The following is a 23,230-nucleotide window of genomic DNA, read 5'->3' as shown; positions in this document are numbered from 1 at the left end:
GTTCTTTCTGTTCCTTCTTAACAGTTTGGTGGAGGTTCGCATCGCACCTCGAGTCCTGAGTTTATACTAGCTGCTCCTTCGTCCATATCTCCGTCTCCCGTTCTCGCATTTCTTCATGACGCACCTTCGTTCTCGGAGGCTCGTACTCAGGATGCCGGAGCCAGCGTGATCCTCCGGTTTTCTTGGGGACTGGAAAGCAGGATATTGAAGACTGGCTCGCGTCCTACGACCGCGTGAGCTCACGCAACAGACGGGACGATCCTACTAAACTGAATAACATCGTATTCTGCCTCACCGACCTCGCGAGCATTTGGTTAGAAAATCACGAAGCGAAGTTCGAGATCTGGGCTATCTTTTACAGTAGTGTTCGCGATTTGTTTGGCAGCGCGGCGATTAGGAAGCATTACTGAAACCACACCAAAAGCATCGCTGAAAAGGTCTTCCAGTACATTGTTCTGAAGGAACCTTCCACCGTCGCCAGTGTGATCGAGGGGTGCAGATCGCTTCTAGAGGAACGGAGCTCGCGCAGCCTGCGCGGCGCGTCATTTCGCGCTGCCCAACCGTGCCTGGTACCTCGAGCCTTCCGGACATGGCAGCACTCCGAATGCTTGTTCGTCAACTGATTCGCGAGGAGTTGTCTTACGTAGTGCAGCGACCAACTCAAATTGAAACCTGTCCACCACCTGCGCAACCTGAATCTTACTGCCTGCAGCCTTTGATACGAGACGAGGTGGCGGCTGCGCTGAGGCAGGACTGCACTACGACACCTCGTCCGTCCTACGGTGATCTCCTGTGCTCATCACCCGGCTGGACTCCGTCGCAGCCGGTCTCACCGCCGCATATAGAGCCTATATCTTCTCTCTTTACTTCCATGCCGTAACCACCACCTGTCAGTTATCGGCCGCAATGACTGCGCCCTGAAGCATGCATACACATACACATAGGCGGCCAAACTGCCCAATTTTGTCGGAGACGCCAGCGGGGCATCAAAACTCTGGGTACATTCTTTGCTTACGCCTTTCGTGCACGTCCAACAGCTGATGACATGCTGTTGGACCGCGATGACTACGTCGGCTCCAGAGCGAACTTTTCCCGGGACCCACCATGTTATCCGCTTCCTCAGCGACGACGTTCAGTCTCACCTTTATTGGCTGGTCCCCAGCACGTTCCGCACTGCGTCTGCGGACGCCTTCAGCGCGGGCAAACCGCTAGTTGCGGTCCGGGGAAGGGGGCAGACTCCACTGTTCTAGGAGCCTCAAACTCATCCGTATTCTCCCCACAATGTCGTGGATGTTGTTCTCGATGGGATATGTGTACAGGCTTTGATAGGCACTGGTGCTGCTTCATCCGTGATCACGTTGGACATGGCTCGGCGCTTGCGAAAACTGGTGACCCCCTTTTCTGGACCATTTTCTGGACCATTAATGCCATGTGTTACTGGGGAACCAATTTTGCCCATTGCTCGTTCTACAGCTCGCGTACAGCTCGAAGGCAATTGGTATTCCGTCGATTTTTTGGTCTGCTTCATGCTGTAGTGACATGATTATTCGCTGTGACTTTTTGAGTGCGATCTCAGCCGTCATAATCTGCGCGTAGCAAAACATTTCGTTGTCTCCTTTCCCAACGTATGATGTTGACGACTCGCCCCCTCCAGGTCAGCAAGTTTCTCTTTGTGAAGACGTTGTCCTACCCGGGCGGACAACTTGCATCATTCACGTACTGTTGATCCCGTCATCATGGCTCGCTGAAGTCATCATCACGCACGAAAGTCCCTGTCTTGCCAAGAAATTTGGGTTGTGTCTTATAGCCTTTGTCGTGTGGAAAACGGCTGTATACCTCTCTCGCTGACAAAGGAAACCGCCTTGCTACGCGCTAGGATCGTTTTGGTGGCTTGTGAAGCGGTGACGCCGTCCGCGTTGCTCTTGCCAGTGCGAAGGTAGATAGAGGCACCTTGGAGAACGAGCCCATCTCTGCATCTGATATCGCCACACTTGAAGCGAAGACCGTTGTCCCCTTGCCTCAGGAGCATGGAATGAAGCTACTGAACATTCTCTTCCGTTACGCTTCATTTTTTTTTTTTTTGGGCGACTCTCCTCTTGAATCAGCCACGCACGTGAAGCACCGCACAGACACTGGAACGACCCCACCTACTGAGACAACGATCGTTCCATGTTCTGACAGCTGACCGGGATGTCATTGAGAAAGAGGTACAGAACATTCGGTCACGAAAGATTATCCGACCCTTCAACAGTCCCTGGGCGTCTCCGGTTGTTTTGGTCCGAAGAAAGATGGCAGTGTAAGCTTTTGCGTTGACTACCGAAGACTCAACAAGGTAACAAAGCGGGACGTGTACCCTATGCCCGCATCGATGACACCATGAACTGCTTTCACGAGGCAATCTAGTCCTCTTCACTCGACCTGCGGTCCGGGTATTGGTAAATCCGCATGTCTGAAGATGATATTAAGGAAACCGCGTTTGCCACGCCGGACGGCCTCTATGAGTTTCTTGTGATGCCCTTCGGCTTGTGCAACGCTCCCGCCTAGTTTGAACGAATCATGGACACTGTTTTGCGTGGACTACGGTGGCACATATGCCTGTGTTACTGTGACAATATTACCATATGTGCTTCTACCCTCGAAGACCGCATCTCACGCATTTCTTCAGTGCACGACTACATTTCAACCGCTGGTTGCCAGATGAATCGAAAAGAAAAAATGTTCCTTTGGCTTCCGGAACATAAAAGTCCTTGGCCACCAAGTTTCACGAGAAGGCATATCTGCAGACCCAGACAAAGACCGCGCGGTTTTGGACTTCCTAGTTCCAAAGAACACCAAAGAACTGCGAAGCTTCTTGGGGCTTTGTTCTTACTTTCGCCGTTTCATTCGAAAGTTCTGCGACCTTGATGCACCACTTACCAAGTTTCTACGCGGTGACACTCCCTTTGTCTGGACTCCTCAGTGTGAAAAGGCTTTCGGCAGCATGCAGATTGCTTTGCCTTCGGCGCCCGTCCTTTCGCACATCGATCCCCAGTTGGTTGCCGAGATTCATACTGACGCTAGTGGATATAGTATCGGTACAGTTCTCGCAGAGCGTTGTCCCTCGGCGTCTCATACCTCTATGGCAGACCCTTCGCGATCATCACGGATAACCATGCGTTCTGCTGGCTCTGGATCCTGAAAGACCCCTGTGGCCCTCTGGGTGGTTGGGCTCTCCGCTTGCAAGAATACGACTTGGTCGTCAAACACAAATGTGGGAGGAAACACACTGATACTGATGCACTTTCTCGGTGCCCTCTACCTCCAGATCCTACTCCCTCGAGCAGCGGTTCGCTACTCATGATATGTCCCCTGAGTTCCGCCGACCCGGCTTCGCTCCGCTTAGCTCAAATCCGGGATCCGTATTACTCGACGTTTATGCGTCAGCTGTATGGCACACAGCCTTTCACTAACACGAAATTTCAACCCAAAGTCCAGCAGTGCGCCTTATTCGATGGGCTCCTGTAGAAGCGTAATTATTCCTCTACGGGTCAACGTTTCCTCCTCCCTGTGCCTGTCCCCTACCGGTTCCAAGTTGTTCATGCCCTGCACGACGATCCGACGTCAGGATATCTTGGATTCTTCAAGACACGTGAACGGGTTCGGCATAGATATTTGTAACCGCGATTATACACTCTCAGAAAGAAACCAGATAGTAAGGGTCAAAAATCGTCAAATTTTTTACCCATATTCTAAGGGTCAACACCTTACGCATAAAAGTATGACGGATAGTAAGCGTAAAAAATCATCAAATTTTTTACCCCTATTTTAAGCGGTGTTCGATGCCGGTTATTCTATGGGCTGTGTGGCTACCCTTGTGATACCGCTTACTGCACCTAAAAACACCACATAGTATGCGTCAAACCTGAGCACCGTAGACGTCACGTGACCTCACGGTCCTCGTATAGGCAACGGCTGCAATTCTGAAATGACCTGCAATGCGGTTTTCCGGCGGCTGTTCTGGAAAAGGGTATGTAGTTCCCGATTGTCAAAAGCATCAGAAAGAAGTTTCCAGAGCAGTAGACGGAAAATCGGATTGCCTGTCAATTTTGCATTCCAGCTATTGCCTGCCCAAGGGACGCTGACATCACGCGGCGCCTAAGGTTCCCAGATATGATGCGTACTGTGAGGCATTCTGGGGGTGCAATTCTCTGTGGAAAGACGGCATACCATGCGAAATTGTTTCATAGGAAAAAAGAACAGCTGCTACAACAGGATCTCGATGATACCAATCTCACAGGGCATGAAAAAACAGTTGGTATCATCCGAGACTCGTCAGCAGTACCACATAGGTGCACGAAGCATGTATACGGACGGAAGCCCGTTCACTTTTATATGCTATCGCTTAAAAGATATCCATGGTATAGGCATAGCTTGTTGCTCATCCAAAATACTTGGCAATTGACAGTGCGCCACAATAGCTATGCCCACTGCACTGCAAAATCGTATGACACAGACAAACCCATCCATCACGTAAATAACAAATATAAAAGGCACGTTCTTGCGCAAGGCAAGCACGTTCTTGCGCAAGGCAAGCAATATACAAGAGTTCTCGCGACAGTCAAAAGGAAAATAAGAAGCACGAGTGCATCACTTGAACCGGGTTCATCGTCTCACTATAGCCCGCGTACGCCGCTATCTCATTTAAATCAAAACATCTAAATACGTGAAAGTGTTTCCCACATCGTTAGTAGCACGCATTTAAACCGTAATGCAACAAAAATTCGCCAAATAATTCCACTTTATTGTAGGAAAGAGCCCAGAATAATAGATACATGGATGTGTTTATAGAATATTGCACCTACTGCCTGGAAATGATGTGGCATCAGCTGCACGTGACCAAACATAAAAAAATGGGAACAGCATACTAGCCATAAACCAACAGATTACAACACCTGCAATATTTTAGAGAATTATGAAATGACATTTGTGCATCTTCACAACACTTCAACACAACAAAATATAAATTGTAGACTAGCTATATGAGCTAGTAATTGAACTAAATTACGTTTATAATGGAAAAACATTTAATGAGCGTTATATCACAGGTTGAGGCATCGGGGTACACAGAATATCAGACATATACAAAAAGAAATCCATAGCAGACAGGTCATAAACTAATTATATATAGGGTGATTCCATGCCGGATCAGGCAGAGTGGTCCGGTCGACCTCTTCAATTTTTTTGTTTCAAACACATATTAAAGCCTTGGCCCTAGGAGGCATATTGGCGCTGAAAGTAGTTGAAAATAATTGGTGGGTATTTTTAATGAATTATCATTCAGATGTGAGCTTCCTACGCAGCTTGATGCCACGCATCTGCAAACTATTTGACATACTCAGCTTATCACTTTTTGTTTTTCACGTATTGTCTGGGGTGGGTAGCATTGAATCCTAAGTTGTGAAGATCCTAAGATTTGCCTTCGAGGAGATAAAAAATCGAAAATTTGCCTCATTTGTAAAATATGGTACGTTTTGGGAACCTCACAACTCGTCCCCCAGTTGTGATACCCGAAAGTAATCTACATCATTGTGTTCGTCTCGAAATGTCCTTTCTTCGCATAGCGAGTACGTCGTATTGTGAATTGGGGCAACGCCCCCAATAGGCTTTTTGTGAGGGAGATCTACGAAAAATGCGTAAATTCGACACCGCGCATCCCATATATTACTACTCGTAATATCGTTCATTTTGCTCGCAAGCGTTCATCATGGCTATTCTTAGCAAGAGGCAATATGGCAATAGTTTAGGTGAGACATGAGACCATGAACAGTGAACGGTATAGTAGTAGCTTATTCGAAAAGGAAACACGAGTCTACGTCTAGCGGTCATGCCTAATATTTTGCACAGTTTATTCTGAACGTATTCAATGCGAACGTAGCGTGTCTCTCGTGTTTGTCCTCGTTCCTGTTTGGATGCATCGAAGTCATCACGTATCAACCTGCCCATCTAGTAACGAACGTATTCAATGTGTTCATCCCATAGCAACTGTTCGTTGAAGATGACACTCAAACATTTGATGCATTTGACAATATCAACAGGACTATTCTCTTTATTTAGACTAACACCCCTGTTTTTGGTCGAAATATGATTGCTTCAGTTTTACTACTATTAATGCGTGAAGAGTTTAAATTAACCCATTTTTCCAAGTTGCAAAGCATCTCGTTAGCAGTAGTGGCTATTACATCAATATCAGAGCCACTGGAAAACACGCTTGCATTGTCCGCATACGAAATATATTTATCGGTATATATATATATATTTATCTATCTGGTATATATCTCTGGTATATATATCTATTTATCTGGTATATATCTATCGGTATCTCAACTGGGAGCCGAGTTGTGAGGTTCCCAAAACGTACCATATTTTACAAATGAGGCAAATTTGCGATTTTTTTATCTCCTCAAAGGCAAACCTTAGGATCTCCACAACTTACAATGCAATGCTACCCACCCCAGACAATATGTAAAAAAAGGTGTTAAATAGTTATGAAGATACGTGGCGTCAAACCGCGTTGGAAACGCAATGGTCGAGATGTCCACATCAGAATGATAGTTCATTAAAATAGAACCACCGATTATTTTCAGCTACTTTCAGCGCCAATATGCCTCCTAAGGACGAGGTTTTAATATATGATTGAAAGAAAAAAGATTCACCACCGTGCATGATTCGGCGTGAAATCACCGTATAATAACTGAAGTATACAGGGTGTTCAAACTTAAGCTTTCACTAGCACTTTATAAATAGGCGAACAAAAGAAAACTGGCTACATAATTAGCAGCAGCTGTTTCTTACACAAGTAGCCTAAAGTTATCATCTGGTTTCCTGTCATCGCAGTATTTGCGTAGCGCTCGTGAAAGTTTAATTTTGAACACCCTATAGTTCCGTGTATTGCAGACGTTGCATTTATCGAGCAACGCATCATTACTCATGAAGCAGTCAAAACTTACAAGTCATCTTTACAGGTGAGTTGTACTGGTTGTACATGCGTGAGGGAGTAGAGTCTTGTGTATTTCTTCCCAGAATGTGTCGCACAGTAGAAATTTTAGGAGCACCACCTAGTGCAGCTGAGGGTGCATGCGTGTTATTATGCAGTCCAGCATGGCTACGAATAGCATGTCGTATCCTGTTCCTTGGGATGCTGGACATAGAAGTTTATTGTCATGAGCGCAAAATAATGTGCTTACTGATATTGTCAAATGGCTACGCATGTCCGTTCAACAGTAGATTCCAAAGATATGGTATTGCATTTCAATGAGAAAGCTAATCTCGAAAATGTGCTAGCGTCATAATACGTGATGCAGATAAGGTCTTCTTCGCCAGACCTGGGTCATCTCCATAGACCTCCCACATGAAATGGTGACAGGCTGGCAAACATAGCATTCTGAAATCTTTCTCATCCTTTAAGTAGCATTCAACTAATTTTGTTAGACCCGTAAATTATTTTATCATGTCATTGATGTGATCTGTGATACTGTCACATGGGTGCACGTGTCTGTGCAGCAGTATATATCGCGGAAGTGATACTGTTTCTAGCGTTTAAATGGGAAAGCTAATCTCGTAAATATGGTAACGCCGTAATAAATCATGCCGATGAGGTGCTCTTTGCCAGACCTGAGTCCATCCCCGCAGAGGCCGCTTACATGAAATAGTCATAAACGTAACATGGACTTCAAAAACCACTTACTATAACTGGGAACACTCTAGTCCTTTAAGATAACAGTTAACTGAATAATGTTAGACGCGTAACTCATTTCAGCTGTCTAAGAAGTGGCGTTCGACACATGTTTTGCAGCACCACCACAACCACCACCTGCACCACGTTATCGAATATCGTGACCATCAGAAAATCGATTTGCTTCATGTCAACACATCATGCTGCGGTATAATCAGCAATAATCGTCCGAACTCCTATTACAAGAACGGATTGAGGAATCGTTAACAAAGATGCTTCAACGCCCATCCAAGAAAAACGAGAACAAAAAGAGTATCACCTGGTGGACAATGGGCGTACGCATACGAATTTGTAGCGCGGAGATAGCGCGGAGAATCACAACTGCTCAAGCAGCGTCGTCCGCGTGCGACGTTGTCTCGTTCGATGCCATCTCTTCCTGTGATAAGTTTGACACAAATGAAATATGAAATTAAAAAAAACTACAGACATCCAGCGCAAAATGTGACAACTTACATTTGCTAGACCGTGCATGATATGAGACCGTGAGACGCCAGAAGCCAGAGTGACCGTTAACGAAGCGAAAGAAAAGACGCTTTGCACACGGAACCATGCACGTGTTCTCAGAAGGCAGGGCCCGTATAACAATTGAAAAACAATAAGCGTCAATATAGGCGTAAATGGATAATATGAGACTCCAGAAGCCAGAGTGACCGTTAACCAAGCGAAAGGAAAGACGCTTTCCACACGGAACCATGCACGTGTTCTCAGAAGGCAGGGCCGGTGTATAACAATTGAAAAACAATATGCGTCAATATAGGCGTAAAGAGCTAATACTCCAACGCAGAGCTTCAGTTTATCCGTCAAGACGAAATCGTATGCGTCAGGATATAAGAGTAAATCATGTCCTCCGTCCCATTTACGCATAAAACTGCGCCCTTTACGCTTACAGCGAGCGCGTTTACGGGTACTAGGAATAAAACATAGCTTGACGGATACGGCGTCTGCAATTTTGTCGAACTTTACGCTAAGTAAGGGTAAGCGTAAATTTATCCGTTTCGTTTCTGAGAGTGTACTGATCGGTCTTGAACTACGTCACCGCGTGCCGACCCTGTCAGCAACGGATCCCTTCCCCTCCCCCACATACGGGTCTGCTGCACCCTTTGCTGCTCCTGAAGCTCCCTTTCCGCGAGTCGGCATTGATCTATTCGGCCCTCTACCGTTACATCGAGATGGCCCCGCTTCCCACTCTGAGGAAATAGCCGATTTCTCCACCAACAATATTTCGCTTTGTCATGGCGTCCCTCGTTACCTGGTGAACGACCGCGGCCGCGCATTTCTCGTGAAGCTATCCAAGACATCATCTCTGCCTGTTCAGTGATACACGCGCCATCCTCGGGCTACGTTCCGCAGACAAACAGCCTCAATGAGCCCTTCCACCACACGCTGGCCGATTTGCTGTCGTTCTACGTCTCGGCTGACCACACCAACTGGGACTGCCTATTGCTATTCATGGCGTTTGCCTACAACGCCGCTGTACAATCGACTACGAACTTGAGTCCTTTTCATCTGGTGTTTGCCCGTGACCTGTTCTCTATGAACGGCACCATCTTCTCCTACGTCCCCGAAACGGGGGTCAACCTCACATTGGCTGAAGCGCTATCGCGCGCCGAAGAGTGTCGGCGCGCGATAGGAAAGGCATGAGGAAATAATTGGCTTCCTTTCTAACTTTTTTTCTGCAAAGTCACAAGAGTACCAAGAGAGTCACAAGAGCACCAGTGCTTCGTCTGTGTTTTGTTTGTCTTTGTCCCCTGCATTGGGGTTTTATCGCTTTTAGAATGTAGCACCCAACAGCCCTGTTTTTATCACTTTTTAAGTCACAAGGCCATAACATTCGAAAAAAAAATATGAATAAAACATCAAGCGAATGACTAGCAGTCTGCAAAGTTTGAAGCACCAGGGGTGTGATCTCGCATTTTTGAGACTCGATCGAAATGTGTAGCGATTGCTAAATTCACACTGCAGTTGACCATGCCCTGCGGATATCATTGACGTTACGCACTCGTATTTATGGTCGTGGTCTCACTATGCTCCTTTGGCCTGGTGCTTAAAAATCAGTCACCAAGGGGCGACACCACCCCATCTAAATGTTGTCCAGCAGCAGCACAGCTATCTGTAAAGAGGTTCATTGCAAAATTCGTACTCCCAAAATAGCCATTCCGACTTGTGTTTCCCCACAAGCCTATTATTGATTCACAAAGGTGAAGGTGAAATGTTTTCAGGAGGGATGAATCGTTTCCGTTCTTTCGAGATCCATGCAATACGAAGTACCCGAGTACTACGCTGTGAGTCAGTATCAGGTGATGCACCACGAATCATTTTAGAAAATTGACGTAATCGGCAACGTTAAAGTTAGTTTCTTCTCTCTTGTTTTGATTTTCTCCTTCTTTTTGCAAGAAGCAAAAAAAGGAAGAAAATGTTGTGTTGATATGGCGTATTTACAACTTCAACTCATGATAACAAATTTCCTGCGCCGTGCTTTTTCTGGTGATTGTTTCTCGTTTTTGACATTGTTATTGTAACGCTCTGTATGCGTGGCGCACTCTATCCTCATACGAAGCTGGTACGGGACTCGAACCGGCGTTACCTCTCATTCTCGGCGTCGAGCTGTTTTTTAGCAGCTGTCGGACGATGCATTCCTTTCTAGAAGGTTCGCAAAATAAGATCAGCATTTGTAGAATACAAGGCTTATTATCAGTCACAATTAGTGTTGGGAATCGGGATATCCGAAGTCCCGGATCCCGGCGACTTGCGTTTCGAAGTCCCGCGATTCCTACCGGAAGGTCCCGGGATATCGTGAGGGGAAATATGACAGGAAAATAAAATACTTGTAGGCCATCAGTCACAGACTGGCTCCTGTGTAGGGAAACGACACTTTTTATGACCGGAGTTGGCAGAGGACCGCCGCTGCCTATACGAGCGTACGGATATTTGCTGAGGGTCATTTCTTCTTGCGCAGAAGCTGAACGAGCCTTCAATTTGGCAGCCTGTAATTTCACAAAAGTTCGTTCCGAACAGCAGCACACCACCGTCGAAGCTCTGTGCTTTCTCATGTCCTGTGTTAATCATTGTAGAATGTGATAAGCACGCAGCGATGGTGTTTGGTCTTTCCATTCGTCTTTTTTGTTGCTGTTCGTCATTGAAACGAAGCGTTACACCGTTTGCGGAAATTATAAAGTAATATGTCCTGTTACATGAAGTGTAGCGGGACTCGCCTTCTTTCCACGTGCAAAAGGGAAATGCGCGTGAATAGAAAAGGAGTGGCATTTTCACAGCTGGGAAGAAAAACGAAAACTTGTAAGAATTTCGCTGTCACTATTTTACAAATGTTGCATGTTGCATTTTGTTGTTGTAGTGTTTTGCTCGTTCTTAGCAGTCTTGGGAAGTAACTTAGTTACAAGTAACTACGAGGGGCATTCAAGTCAAACCGGGAATTTTCATTTTTCGCAAACGTAAAGTGATCTTACAGGCGAGAAATTAGTTTTATTCTTCAACGTAATCTCCCTCTGCACTAATGCACTTGTCCCAGCGTTTCACGAGGGCTTCGATGCCAGAAGCGTAGAAATATTTACCGGCGCGCAGCCATGACCGGACCGCATTCTTAACTTCCTCGTCGCAGCTGAAGTGGCGGCCCCCAAGGAACGCCTTCAGCGGCCCGAAGAGATGGAAATCCCTGGGGGCGAGGTCTGGACTGTAAGGGGGATGTGGCAGCCAAGTTTCTGTAAGGTTGCGTGTCGTGAGATGCGCGGTATGCGGGCGTGCATTGTCCTGTTGGAGGAGGATTCCTTTGGTGATGAGGCCCGGCCACTTTTGCTTCAGCGCCTTATGCACATCCCTGAGAACCTGACAATAATATGCAGTATTGATGGTGGTACCACTGGGCAGAAAATCAACATGAACAAAGCCAGCCTTTCCCAGAAAACCGTAGCCGTGACCTTACCCGCAGACGGGGTGCTTGGGAACTTCTTTGGAGCTGGCGAACCTTTACTCTACCACTGTTATTATGCGCGTTTATACTCAGGAGTGAAATTGTGAACCCACGTTTCATCACACGTGATGATCCGATTAAGGAACGGCTGTCCTTCAGTGTCGAAACGGTACCTTAGCTTTGGGAGATTTCCAGTCTTCTCTGCCAGCCAAACACTGAGAGCTGCCTCGGGACCCAACGGTCACTAACTTGGAGGTGTTCATGAATGATAGTGCCCAACGTTCACACAGAAAGGCCCGTCTTTTGACCCAGTTCGAGACATGTTATCCGTCGGTCCTTGAGGATCAGGCGCTGCACAAGTTGGATGTTCTCAGGAACACTGACACTGGACTCTGAGCCGCCCCAGCCGGGATCGTCCTGCACTGATGTACGGCCATCTCGGAACCGTTTGCACCGCTCAAATGCTTTGCTGCGGCTAAGTGTATCGTGGCCACACTGAGCCTGAAGTCTTCTGTGAATTTCAGATGACTTTACGCCTTCATTCACGAGAAACTTCATGACAATTCGCTGTTCGATGTGCGCGGTCACCTCGTTGTCGGCCGTCTTGTCCAGCACGTGTCTTCTGTTTTGCACAAACTTTGGACCACCACGTGATGAACGTGGAGGCCTGTCGCGTGTGAAAATCACGAAAAAGTAGTAGCGGGAGCCATTTGTACACTCAGAAGACAGAAATTCACGGTTTGACTTACAAAACAGACAGTTACAAAAAATATAACTATTGACTGTAACTAGTTACTGGTACGGGAAATGTAACTTTTAACTGTAACTAGGTACTTTTCTGGGTAACTACTTACAGTAACTAGTTAATGCTTTTCGAAATCTCAGATCTTACATTTCGGAGTCACCTCGCTTCACACTACATTTGTCTTCTCTTTTCCTTTTTCTCTTTTTAACGACTCTTTCACCGCCTCTGCGATAATGCTGTAGTTCCTTACTCTCAAAACAATAAGGACTGCCATCTTTGAAGAATATAAACGTGGCAGAGCCTAGGATGCCACTGAAAAGAAGCATGTGTCATATGACCGCCTTGAGTTTCTACTCGCGAATGAAACAACGGAAATCAGGACGGGACAAAGAAGAATTGTATAGGAGTACGAGGTATTCGAGAGGTGGAAAGAAGGCAGACACAGCACCCTAGCTGTCCGGAATGATTTCCCAATTATAAGAAGAATATTCGTTAAATATAATACCGGCATTCCCTCCAGCGCCGCAGTTGAGCCAAGGTAAATATAGATGGTAGCGAAGCTTGCATTGGCCACCACGTCTTCAAGGGCGGCCATGATAAAGACCGTCAGCGCCATCCATCCGTTGCGGGGCAAACTACAAATTCCGTCATAATAGCGTCACCTGGTACGTCACCATTAGGTATAACGCGGAGCGGGCGCTTGCGCTGCGCGTGCGTGCGTTCCATCGCGATGTCGAGCCGCGGAATGTCAGAACCGCTGTTGGAAGCAAATCCAAGAGCAAAAACTCAAACAATTTGTAAACAGAGAAGAATCAACACTAGCGACATGCGTGCAACAAAGGACACAGGAGACCAAGTGGGGGCTTGCTTTCTTTTATCACAGGTAAATTTGCCATGCCGTTGTAAACAGTATAAATACCCACATGAGACAATTGATGTTCTGAGGCTGGAACACAGTGACTTTTCAGTGACTTCCATCTTTCATCATAAATACCCATGACAGAATAATGTGCAAAATAACCAGTATGACAGTCCATGTACTGAATAAGCACGAAAGGATAATGTACAAATTCTAGCAAACACAGGTGGGGCCCAGGACCTTAATGTCCAATGCATGCTGCTATAGCTGTCCTCATGTACATCTGGATTTTTCCACATATCTCTCGTACAAAGAAGGTGGAAGTGAACATATTTGCACTTGAAGATCACATTTTATAATATATGCATACTGTGTGGTGCTATGTCTGCCCACAGTTTTTGGCACTGTAACGAATGCTATGGGGGAATAAGAAGGCACAAGTCCATTGGCTGATTTTAGAAGTCTGTGATACTTTATCTTGCAAAACAGGCACAACAGTATCAGCTTCCAGCAATGACAACCTTGTTCAGTGTGTACACATCCTGCTGATGACTACTTCTACTTTGATTACAACATCATTTTTGTATTAAAGGAATGTCAAAGCATCGACAATGTTCTGTGCTTCTGCTATTTTGTGCACATTTTGCCATGTGGTGTAGATTTGCAAGCTGCACAAGGTGCTTAGCCCTGCATATAACTGCTCCTACATACTTGCACACAACTACTGAACTCAGCGCAGGATTCAAAATATAAAATTACGTGCTAGGGATCTATGTACACAGGTATACACTTAATACGTATCAAACAATAGGCAAACTGCTGAAGATTCAAAATAGAAAATGGATGCTAGGTATCTATGTACACAGGTGTTCAAACACTAAACATATAAATAATTGGCACAGACTACTGAACTCTGCATGGCTGTCAAAATACAAATAACACAGTAAGGAGCTATGTGCAAAAGTGCAGTTTGACAAATCGTATGCTTCACAGGAATAAAAGAATTACAAGAGATCATGTGTAATCTAGGTTACAACTGAAAGCACTGGATAGACAACAGAACCACGCATGTGTGCATGTGCTCATGATGGCCAATCCAATCATATTGTTATTCGTGATCTCCCACAAGAATAAATGATTTTTCCTATCTCAAAGGAAACGACTTACCTAATTAATGATACCTATACTCAGCTCTTATCTTCCTTTGTACGGAACCCGATATTACAAAACTAGCGGACGGACATCTCGGTGTAGGGGAGCGGACAATTGTTCACCGGAGAATTGCTCATCGAACAGTTGCTCACCACAGAACCACAGCCGTAGCAATCGGGAGGGGGGCGAGAGGCGCAGCCAGCCCGAGCACACTCGCTGAAGAGGGTGCAAAACAGAACAGAACAGTACAGTCAAAACAGAACAGCCCTGGCAGGTTGGCTGGACAGTATGAAGCGGGAATGAAAATAATTTAAATTTACGATGTAGCAGTGCAAATAAGCGTTCTTCTCTTTGGTTAGAGAGCTTCTGAAGGCAGTGTGTGAGTGAGAGAGAGAGATGGGGGGCTTCAGGTTTATCCTGCTCTGGGCGAGAACTCGTTCGCGACAGACAATTGCTCCGCGCCTCTTTCACCGCACTCACATTTTAATTTTATTACTCGTTTACGGCGCTCATATACATACTTGACTTCATCTTAGCTGAACCATTTTTTTTTAGGTTTGTAAGTTGCTTCAAATATATCTAGGAAATCCACCAGTGAAGAGGGTGAGGTGAGAGGTTGTGCACTTGCAGGCACGCATGAAGCGCATTTGTCAGAACAACCTTCAGTACCCGCGTCCATAGGGCTTTCCTATACGATTTTTTTTTTTTTGCAAGGGAGAGCAGCGTGCTTCCAGGGGGCAAAGCGTGAAACCACCTCACCTCATTTCCTGGAGACGCACGCTGCGGACTGTACGGGTGTTCACCGGTTCATATTATATTATAACATTTGAAAGTAATTGTGACCCACGAATAAAAAGTGCACAATTTTCACAAGTGACATTGCCCCCTCTCTTGATACGCCCGTGGCTGCGTCATCAGGATCTTCCAAGACTCAAGCCATGTGGAGATGCACCCCTTCTGAAGCCTTTGCGAAAATTAAAATAACCAACGCCTGGTTTCAGAAGCAAAAGGTTTGTTTGGAAGCCGAGCTTTCTTTGTCCACGAGAAAGGTCTAGAACTCGCAGGGAAGCAAAACTCGCAAGATGTCAAGGAAGCATGCGTGCTGTTGACGCCGGACATCCGTAATTAAAACCCAGACACTGAGGGACACACAAACGACACGTCGTGTTGTGACGGGATCCACGTCGGCTTCGTTCCTTGCATCGGCACAACGGTCCCAGTTCCAAAATGAAAATGAGGAAGACTACCGTGTACAAATCCGCGAGGAATGGGCGCTACCAAATATACTTAAATAGTTAACACACGCCTGCAGATGCGAAACATTAATGAACAATAAACGCTGTACGCCATTGAATGAGGAACATAAAAGCACTAACATTCACTGTATCGCTTGCATTGTGCGGATTGCGTCTGCGCTTTCTGTTTAAATAATCTGTCTTATACTTTGCGGAGGTTCCTGAGGTTCCGACTTCACGCTCGCTGTTCATGGGTATCCTAGGGTGTAGTTCTGAACCCAACCTGGATGCTATAGTATTTTCCTATTGCTAGTCAGCCAAAGATAATGATTTCAGGGTCTTACGGCGCGAGACAACTGTGAATGGCAAGGCAAATATTTCCCAGTTGTTCTCTCATACTTTGTGTGTCTGCGAACCATACGTATCTTCAGCAGAAGAGGAGCTGTAAGGGCAATGAAACAATGAATGAGTGGCTGTACAGCTTTTATCGTCCATAAACATAAGAAAATATGTAGGGGAGAAAACCCTGTAAAACCCGTGAGTCATCAACAGTAGCAAAATACAAGCATACAGAGAACGATATAGCTAGCGAACTTGTGCAGTGAATGACATCGCTTATATGCTACTCATCAATTTGACACTGTAGATTTCATTCTCCATTACACATGCAAATAACAAAACAGTCTCCGAATTTCAGAAAATTGGGAGAGCGAATGATAACACCAGGTAGCCGGCGATTTATTTCATAAGCTACCCACAACGCCTTTGTATTTTGCGTTGCTGACTCTCTGAGATCAGCCACATAACATTTTGTTCTGATCTACCTAAACCTTCCCTAGCCATTTAGCCCGCTGGTTATCCGTATCTTGCCTACTTATATCTGTATTTTTGGCCGCAAGGCGCCGCGGGACCCTTTTTTTTCGCCCACACATCCAGGTACCATTTTCCCTGGACTTTTTTCCCTACACCCAGATCTCATTGCACGCATTTCTCAGTGTTCAGACATATCGGTGTACGGGCATCTCGGCGCACGGACATTTCGGTGCACAAACGTGGCGACGCACGGACATTTGCGGAACATTTTTCGGTGCCGTGGTGCACTTCATGAGATATTGATCTATGACATTAATCTAACGACATGTTTCGTTGCGAGACTACGTCCCTCACTCTGTAAGTTGAAAACCAAAAGGCCGAAAAGTCGGAAGACGGAACTATCGAAAGACAGAAGCCGCCAAGAAATGAAAATTATGTTCGAAAAGTTAGAACAGCAGCAGAAGGTGGTTTCACAACCTTGGGCTGAGGAGAGATGTTAGGAACTAATGTTCTAAATGACTTTTATGCCATTTATAATTTTTTTACTGGAGTTGAGTTTATAGCTGTGGATACAGAGAGATCTTATTTCCGTAGAGTTATTTTAAAAATTGGGCTTTTACACGAATTCTTTTTCAACGTTTTTTTTTTAATTATTCACTTGGCCGACATCATCTTAGAGCTTCTTATTTTTCTGATTTTCTATAATTCTGCCCTGATTATTAGGGTGTGCTTTTCATTCTTCTCTCTTCTGTCCTTCTCCTTCTTAGGGTGTTTTTATTTTTAAAGCCTTTGAGCCTCGCACTCCTGATAGTTGGGCCCTATGATTTTCGGCCTTATGATTGCCACCTGTGTACATGCTAGATTTAGCATGTCAGAACCGCATATTTTGTTGTCTGTTTCGATTGGAAATTGAGTGACACCTGAGTACACCTGAACACCTTAAAGTACAACGAAGGCGAGTTCTGAGACATTTACATTGCAGATAATCTAATTTTATATTTGTGTCTGCCTAAAGCATGGTTCACACTAGTGCGTTCTGCTGCGTGTGGGCGCCTGAGTGCGTATGGTGCGTTGTAAGCAATTCGTTCCGCGGTTCACATACCTGCGTCCGAATGCATGCGTCACCAAACCGTAAACAGTCTCGCAGAGAGAAAATTGTGTATTTGAATTGTGTGAAAATTGTGTGAAATTTGTGTATATCAACATGTTTCGTTTAGTAAAAACTGCCAGTTGAGAGTAAGCAGTCGTCCTGTCTTCCTTCTTTGTCCGCGTCCTTGTGCTGCTTAATCAAGATGAATGTAGACCAACTACCCCGCCTCCACACACTCCTCGCAGAGAGAAACCTACTGCGCACGCTCGGAAGGCGGCCTCGCGATTCGTTCTCTGCTTGCGGGCTGGTGCGCGTTGGAAAAAGTTGAGCTCGGGCGAACTCCTTGCGTTCTGCTGCGGGAGGTCGCGCACGTATCTGTTGCCACGGTAACCAGCGCCCGAACGCATCCGCACGCAGCAGAACGCACTAGTGTGAACTATGCCTGACAGTGCAAAAACACTAGCATTCAACGAACGATATCGCTAGCAAAATTGTGCAGCGAATGATATCGCTTTTATGTTAGTGATCGAATGGCGAGTATGTTTCATTCTCTGTTAACATATTGAAAACACACACACAAAAAAAGACTGTCTCTCAACTTCAACAAATCGGGAGAGCAAATGATAACACCAGCCATTCGGTTGTGATGTGTTTCATGAGCCATGCGTAACCATGTGCCTTCTAGTTTTGGGCGCGCAGGAGTCTTTGCGGGATCGTTTTCCTATTTATTCGCTCCCGCTCAACAGGGGAACACTTTGTCCTACACACAATGTCAGCACACGCCCGCATGCATAGAAAACATATATCAATACGCCAGCGCACCAAGAAGTTCCTGCACCGGAGATGCCCTGCACAGACAAGCCGATCGTGCACAAGAAGCATAGGTTTTCCTATATGAAAGGAAACACCATCTACAACGAATGCTACATAATCTGAGCTGCTTTCTACCTTTGTTGGGGTATGCACGCTTTCTTTTTACTTTTTTCGCGCCTTTTTTTTTTCTCGTACGTCTTTTTGTTGTTGCACGGCTACCAGACCTAAAGGTTTCTCAGACAATCCACGGTGCAAACAGCCTGGAAACGACACAAGGAAGAATTCCCCACGATCCCCAACTTGATATGAGTGCTCCATAATATATGCACAATGCACAAGGGTTAAAAGAAGCATCTTTTCCCGTCTTCTTTCCCGCCTGCCCGGATTAACGGCCAATTACAATGCTCAATGGTAAAGCAGGATGTAGCATGGCAGGCATGACGTCAGCAGTCAACGACAGCACTCGAAAACACTGCAAAGTCGCAACCAAGCGCAGCTGAAAAAATCATGACGATACGTGGGTACTAGTGATTACCGAAAGGTCGTTTTTGCACGTGCAATCGAGACACCTAGAGTGATTATATCTTGATTGCAAATGCTCGAAGCATTCCGGAACTTTCAGGGATCTTTGTACGGGAACCTTTACGCACCCAGTGGACGAGCCACAGTTTATTAACAATGCGACATACCAAAAAATTTCTCCTGCTTTACCTCCCATCTTACGTTATAACAGAACGCGATGCCACAAGCCATACGTTGAAGCTTCCTTAAGTTTTCATGTCACCGTGGTACAAACTGCAGCTATAGTAGAGCAAAACGTAATGTTCGTGGCTACATGGCATAACAACTACGCTCTGTATCGAATAACGGAGAACGCTACCCACCTGCAGTACCTTTTAAATGACGCCACTATCTTGAAGAGCATGTATAGACGAGCGGCACAGTGTTCGTACAAAGCCGCCCAGTTTGGAACGAAGGAGTAGGACCGCAGCTTTAACATAGAATTTTTGGGGATGTTGAAAAGTTTTACATGATCTGAAACTGCTTAGTATAGTTCTTCAGAACCAGGTCTAGGTATGTAACGAGAACACGATATCGCCGTAGTGTAATTGCCAGTTCACCTGACCGGCAATCAGAGGGGTCCCGCCACCGACACTGCCTTATTTTTTCTCCATTGCCGTGTTCCAGGTAACTGCTAAGGTGTGGACGCTGTGTTTGTCTTAAATGTTTGTTCAGTTTGTTGCCACTCATGTTTCGTCAATTGTCATCCTTCATTTCATCCAATAATCTGCTCGAGCTAATTGTTTTGGACAGAACGATGTCGTACTTCACCGTGAATCACTTGACATGCTTCATGCTGTTTTTTTTACAGTGCTCCCACTCGGTTAAAACAAACAATTAACGTGTGTAAAAGAAGAGAGTCGGAGGGAATCATTTTACTTCGCGAGAAATAACTGGAGAGCGGTGAAGGAAATACTAAGGCAACGTGAGGCACAGTGAGACGAAAAACACGCATTTTCTTTGTTTTAGTAAAATGTAAAAGTTAATCAAAGCCAGAGAGGGAATAAGAAGAAACCTTACATCTTCATCCCTGCTGGTTTAACCTAATATTGCTTTATCCAAGCCACACCACAAGGAGGCGGATTTTCATGCAAATGCCTTTTCCTCTGCCTTATATATGGAACTTCGTACGCTCCTTCAGCGTTCTTGTGAACGGGAAAAATCCAGCCAAAAAACCTTCCCTGTCTGAAACAGAAGAAACACAATACAACACAATTCACATAAAAACAACTTCATTAGGGGATAATGGCTGGGGAGTTTCATCGCCAAGGGCGATACCTTATCCCATTGCTGTGGTGAAGCGGGGAATGAAATAACGAGCCGCAATACAATATGGGTCGAATAAATAATATACTCACTCATTACCGATATGATGCAATAGCCTTGAAGACTTGAAGAAGTATTACACAGGAAGAATCAAACATAATGCTGATATTTCTTTTTATTATTATTATTGGTAGTCACACACACAACTTATCAATGAATGTATATCAGAGGACGCGACTTTCAGTCAACGAAGACAGTCTTAATCAATACGATTACAATTCAATTTACGAACTATTCCTATACGTGACCACCATCCATGCGACACTAACAGTAGTAGGGTTTTAGTTCTGATAGATGTATGTAATTAATTGTGCAGAACAGAGAGTCTTGAAGACTATGGACCCCATAGAGGGACGATACAAATATAAGAGGAATTAAAATTAATATCAAAGGACACCGCATCTAGTTAAAGAAGATATTCTTAATCAATACGATTACATCCATGCCACAAGTTTTATTATAAAGAGTCGAAGATTCCTATACGTGGCCACCATCAGTGCGACACTAACAATAGTAGGGTTTTAATTTTAATTATATGTTCTGATGCATGTATCTAATTAATTGTGCAGAACAGATACCCTGGAAGACTATGGGTCTCATACAGGGACTACACAAATACAAGAGGAATTAAAATTTATATGAAAGGACTCCACATCTACTTAAAGTGATATTGTTAATCGATACGATCAGAATCCAAGTAATAAATAATAATAATTGCATACTCTGGTAGCGAATACTATTGACGGTTTACGTCGCGAGACAACTGAGATCATGAGCGACGCGATTACAAATCAGATCACAAGTGTTATTATAATAAGCCGAAGATTACTATACGTGACCACCGTCAATGTGATACTAACAATAGTAGGGTTTTAATTTTAATTACATGTCCTGATGGATGTATCTAATTAATGAGCCATTAAAGCCCAACTCTCTCTTACTGCTTTGCTTACCAGACGAAAGGTATCAGGCATGGCGTTCCTTCATAAGCTATGTTTTGGTCAACCTCTTCCTCACCCCACTTACCGTCAACCCTCTCACAACCCCAGCAGCAAAATGTACTGAAAGTCGAGTGCAATAGGGGTGGACGGTATGTGTCTTATCAATGTTCTTTAGTTTCACGAGTCTGTTCAAGGCCTTCCACCTATCCGTCCACCCCTATTGCACTCGACTTTCAGTACATTGTGCTGCTTGGGAAGGTATTTCCACGACTTGATCACCCGTACAAACGTAGCAAGTACTGACCACGTTTATCCGGAAACGCACATCTTCGTCTGGACGCCATTAATTAGCAATTGGAGCTAATTGGGACCCCCCACATTAATCAGCACCCTCCAGGGAGCCACCACACTAATTGGGGATCGTCTAACTCGTGTCCAGGCCAGTTGTGCGTTTCCAGATAATCGTGGTCATAAAAAAGAAAAAAATAGATAGAGATAGAGTGGAGAGAAGGAGTTCAGAGAAGATCAACGACGCCATCTTGAAGAAAGCGGTCCGGAACGGCCGCTGACCGCCGCCGGGCGACGGAGCACAGAGGCAGGTTGGAAAGCATCGCAGCTATGACCACCAGTTCCGGACATCCTGTGACATCAGCTGTGACGTCATCATGGCATGTCTGGGCAAGTTAGGACAGCTCTGGACATGCAAGGAGAAAAACACTCGTAATACAGAGGCTGGGAAAGCAAGAGTAAGTATGCAAACCATCAATAGCTAACTAGAAAATAGAATTAGTTACACAACAAATGATCCCACCACAACAGGAGCGCAGAAGGATGCGACTGCTCTATCCGACAGCCAGGCAGAGAACTGACTCTAATGGTTTTTTCCTCCTGTATAAAGCCCCACAGCTGCACTCCCTAGCGGTTACTTTCTCAACTAATCTCACAACAAAATTATTAAGAATCACGCCAGCGCTACTCCCGTTCCAAGGCAGAAGAAGATAGAAAATGGCGGGGATGCCCGGACAACAGCAACCAGCACCCGACGTGCACTGGCAGGAAAATCGCAAACAAAGCGGGAACAAAGTTGGCGAAAGCATTAGTTACACAGCAAATCATCTCACCACACCAGGAGCGCAGACCGATGCGATTGCTCACCACGCCAGCCAGAGAGAAACTGACTGGGGCGGCGAGCCGCGGCAGCTACGCATGCGCGCTCCTAGCGCCCTCTGGGGCGAGTACCTGCGAGAGGCTAAGAGAGAAGAGCATTCCTGCGCCCCCTGCTGGCCGTTCTCATTGGTCGTGACGTCATCCTATTGTCTCAGGGCTACCCTGCTTTTTTTTTCACACAGCCCACACAACTGGACAAGGTCAATCTGCAATGAAGCCATGGCATAACGTCATCATGCAGCTGCGTGGCTCAAGGACGCGTACGCTCTAGACAGGGGACCTGTTATCTATTGAATCACTATCCCAAGATTATTTCCTTTATTCGTCTGTAACGATTGAATAGGAAACTATTGCAGAAGAGCACCATGCATGAAAGCTGACCGTAGGAATTCCAAAGTCTTACTACATGAGACTTGCAAAAGAACAAGATATCCTAACACGTAACTCCATCAACGGCTAATAAGAGGACTAGCCACTCAACAAATCAACACAGAGTACGGGTAACAAGTAGCGCAGAACGACGCGTCTACTCCGTCCGACAGCCAGGCACAGAACTGAGTCGTAATGCTTTTTCTCCTCTATAAAGTCATGCATCTATCCCTCTTGCGGTTGATTTCTGAACTAATTTAATCGCGAAATTATTAAGAATAGCACTATTCCCATTCAGGGCAGCACTATCGTCAAGACAACAATGTTCCTTGTCAAAAAAGAAAAAAATACAAAGCGTCAACAAAGGAAAGCATGCATATCGGGGCATGTCAGAACACGTCAGGACAAATCGCACGACTGCTGAGCAACAGAGGAAAACAAAGAGACACTTGAACAGAATGAA

General features: G+C 45.4%; 1 protein-coding gene across 9 annotated transcripts in view; it reads left to right on the top strand.

Moving 5' to 3' along the window:
- Positions 1 to 23,230, top strand: part of LOC135378924 (caspase-3-like) — a 205,046-nt gene that overhangs the window by 154,670 nt on the left and 27,146 nt on the right. The window contains exon 10 of one of the 9 annotated variants that reach the window (XM_064612098.1): positions 13,790 to 13,912. The exons of the other annotated variants lie outside the window; for them this stretch is intronic. Coding sequence (XP_064468168.1) covers positions 13,790 to 13,849 — 60 coding nt within the window. The 3' untranslated portion in view covers positions 13,850 to 13,912. Of the gene's footprint in view, positions 1 to 13,789; positions 13,913 to 23,230 lie in introns of those variants that run through there. 9 annotated transcript variants of the gene reach the window in all.

Source organism: Ornithodoros turicata, chromosome 1 (assembly GCF_037126465.1).
Source record: "Ornithodoros turicata isolate Travis chromosome 1, ASM3712646v1, whole genome shotgun sequence".
NCBI classification, from domain to species: Eukaryota; Metazoa; Arthropoda; class Arachnida; order Ixodida; family Argasidae; genus Ornithodoros; species Ornithodoros turicata.
This window is presented reverse-complemented; position numbering and strand designations above follow the sequence as displayed.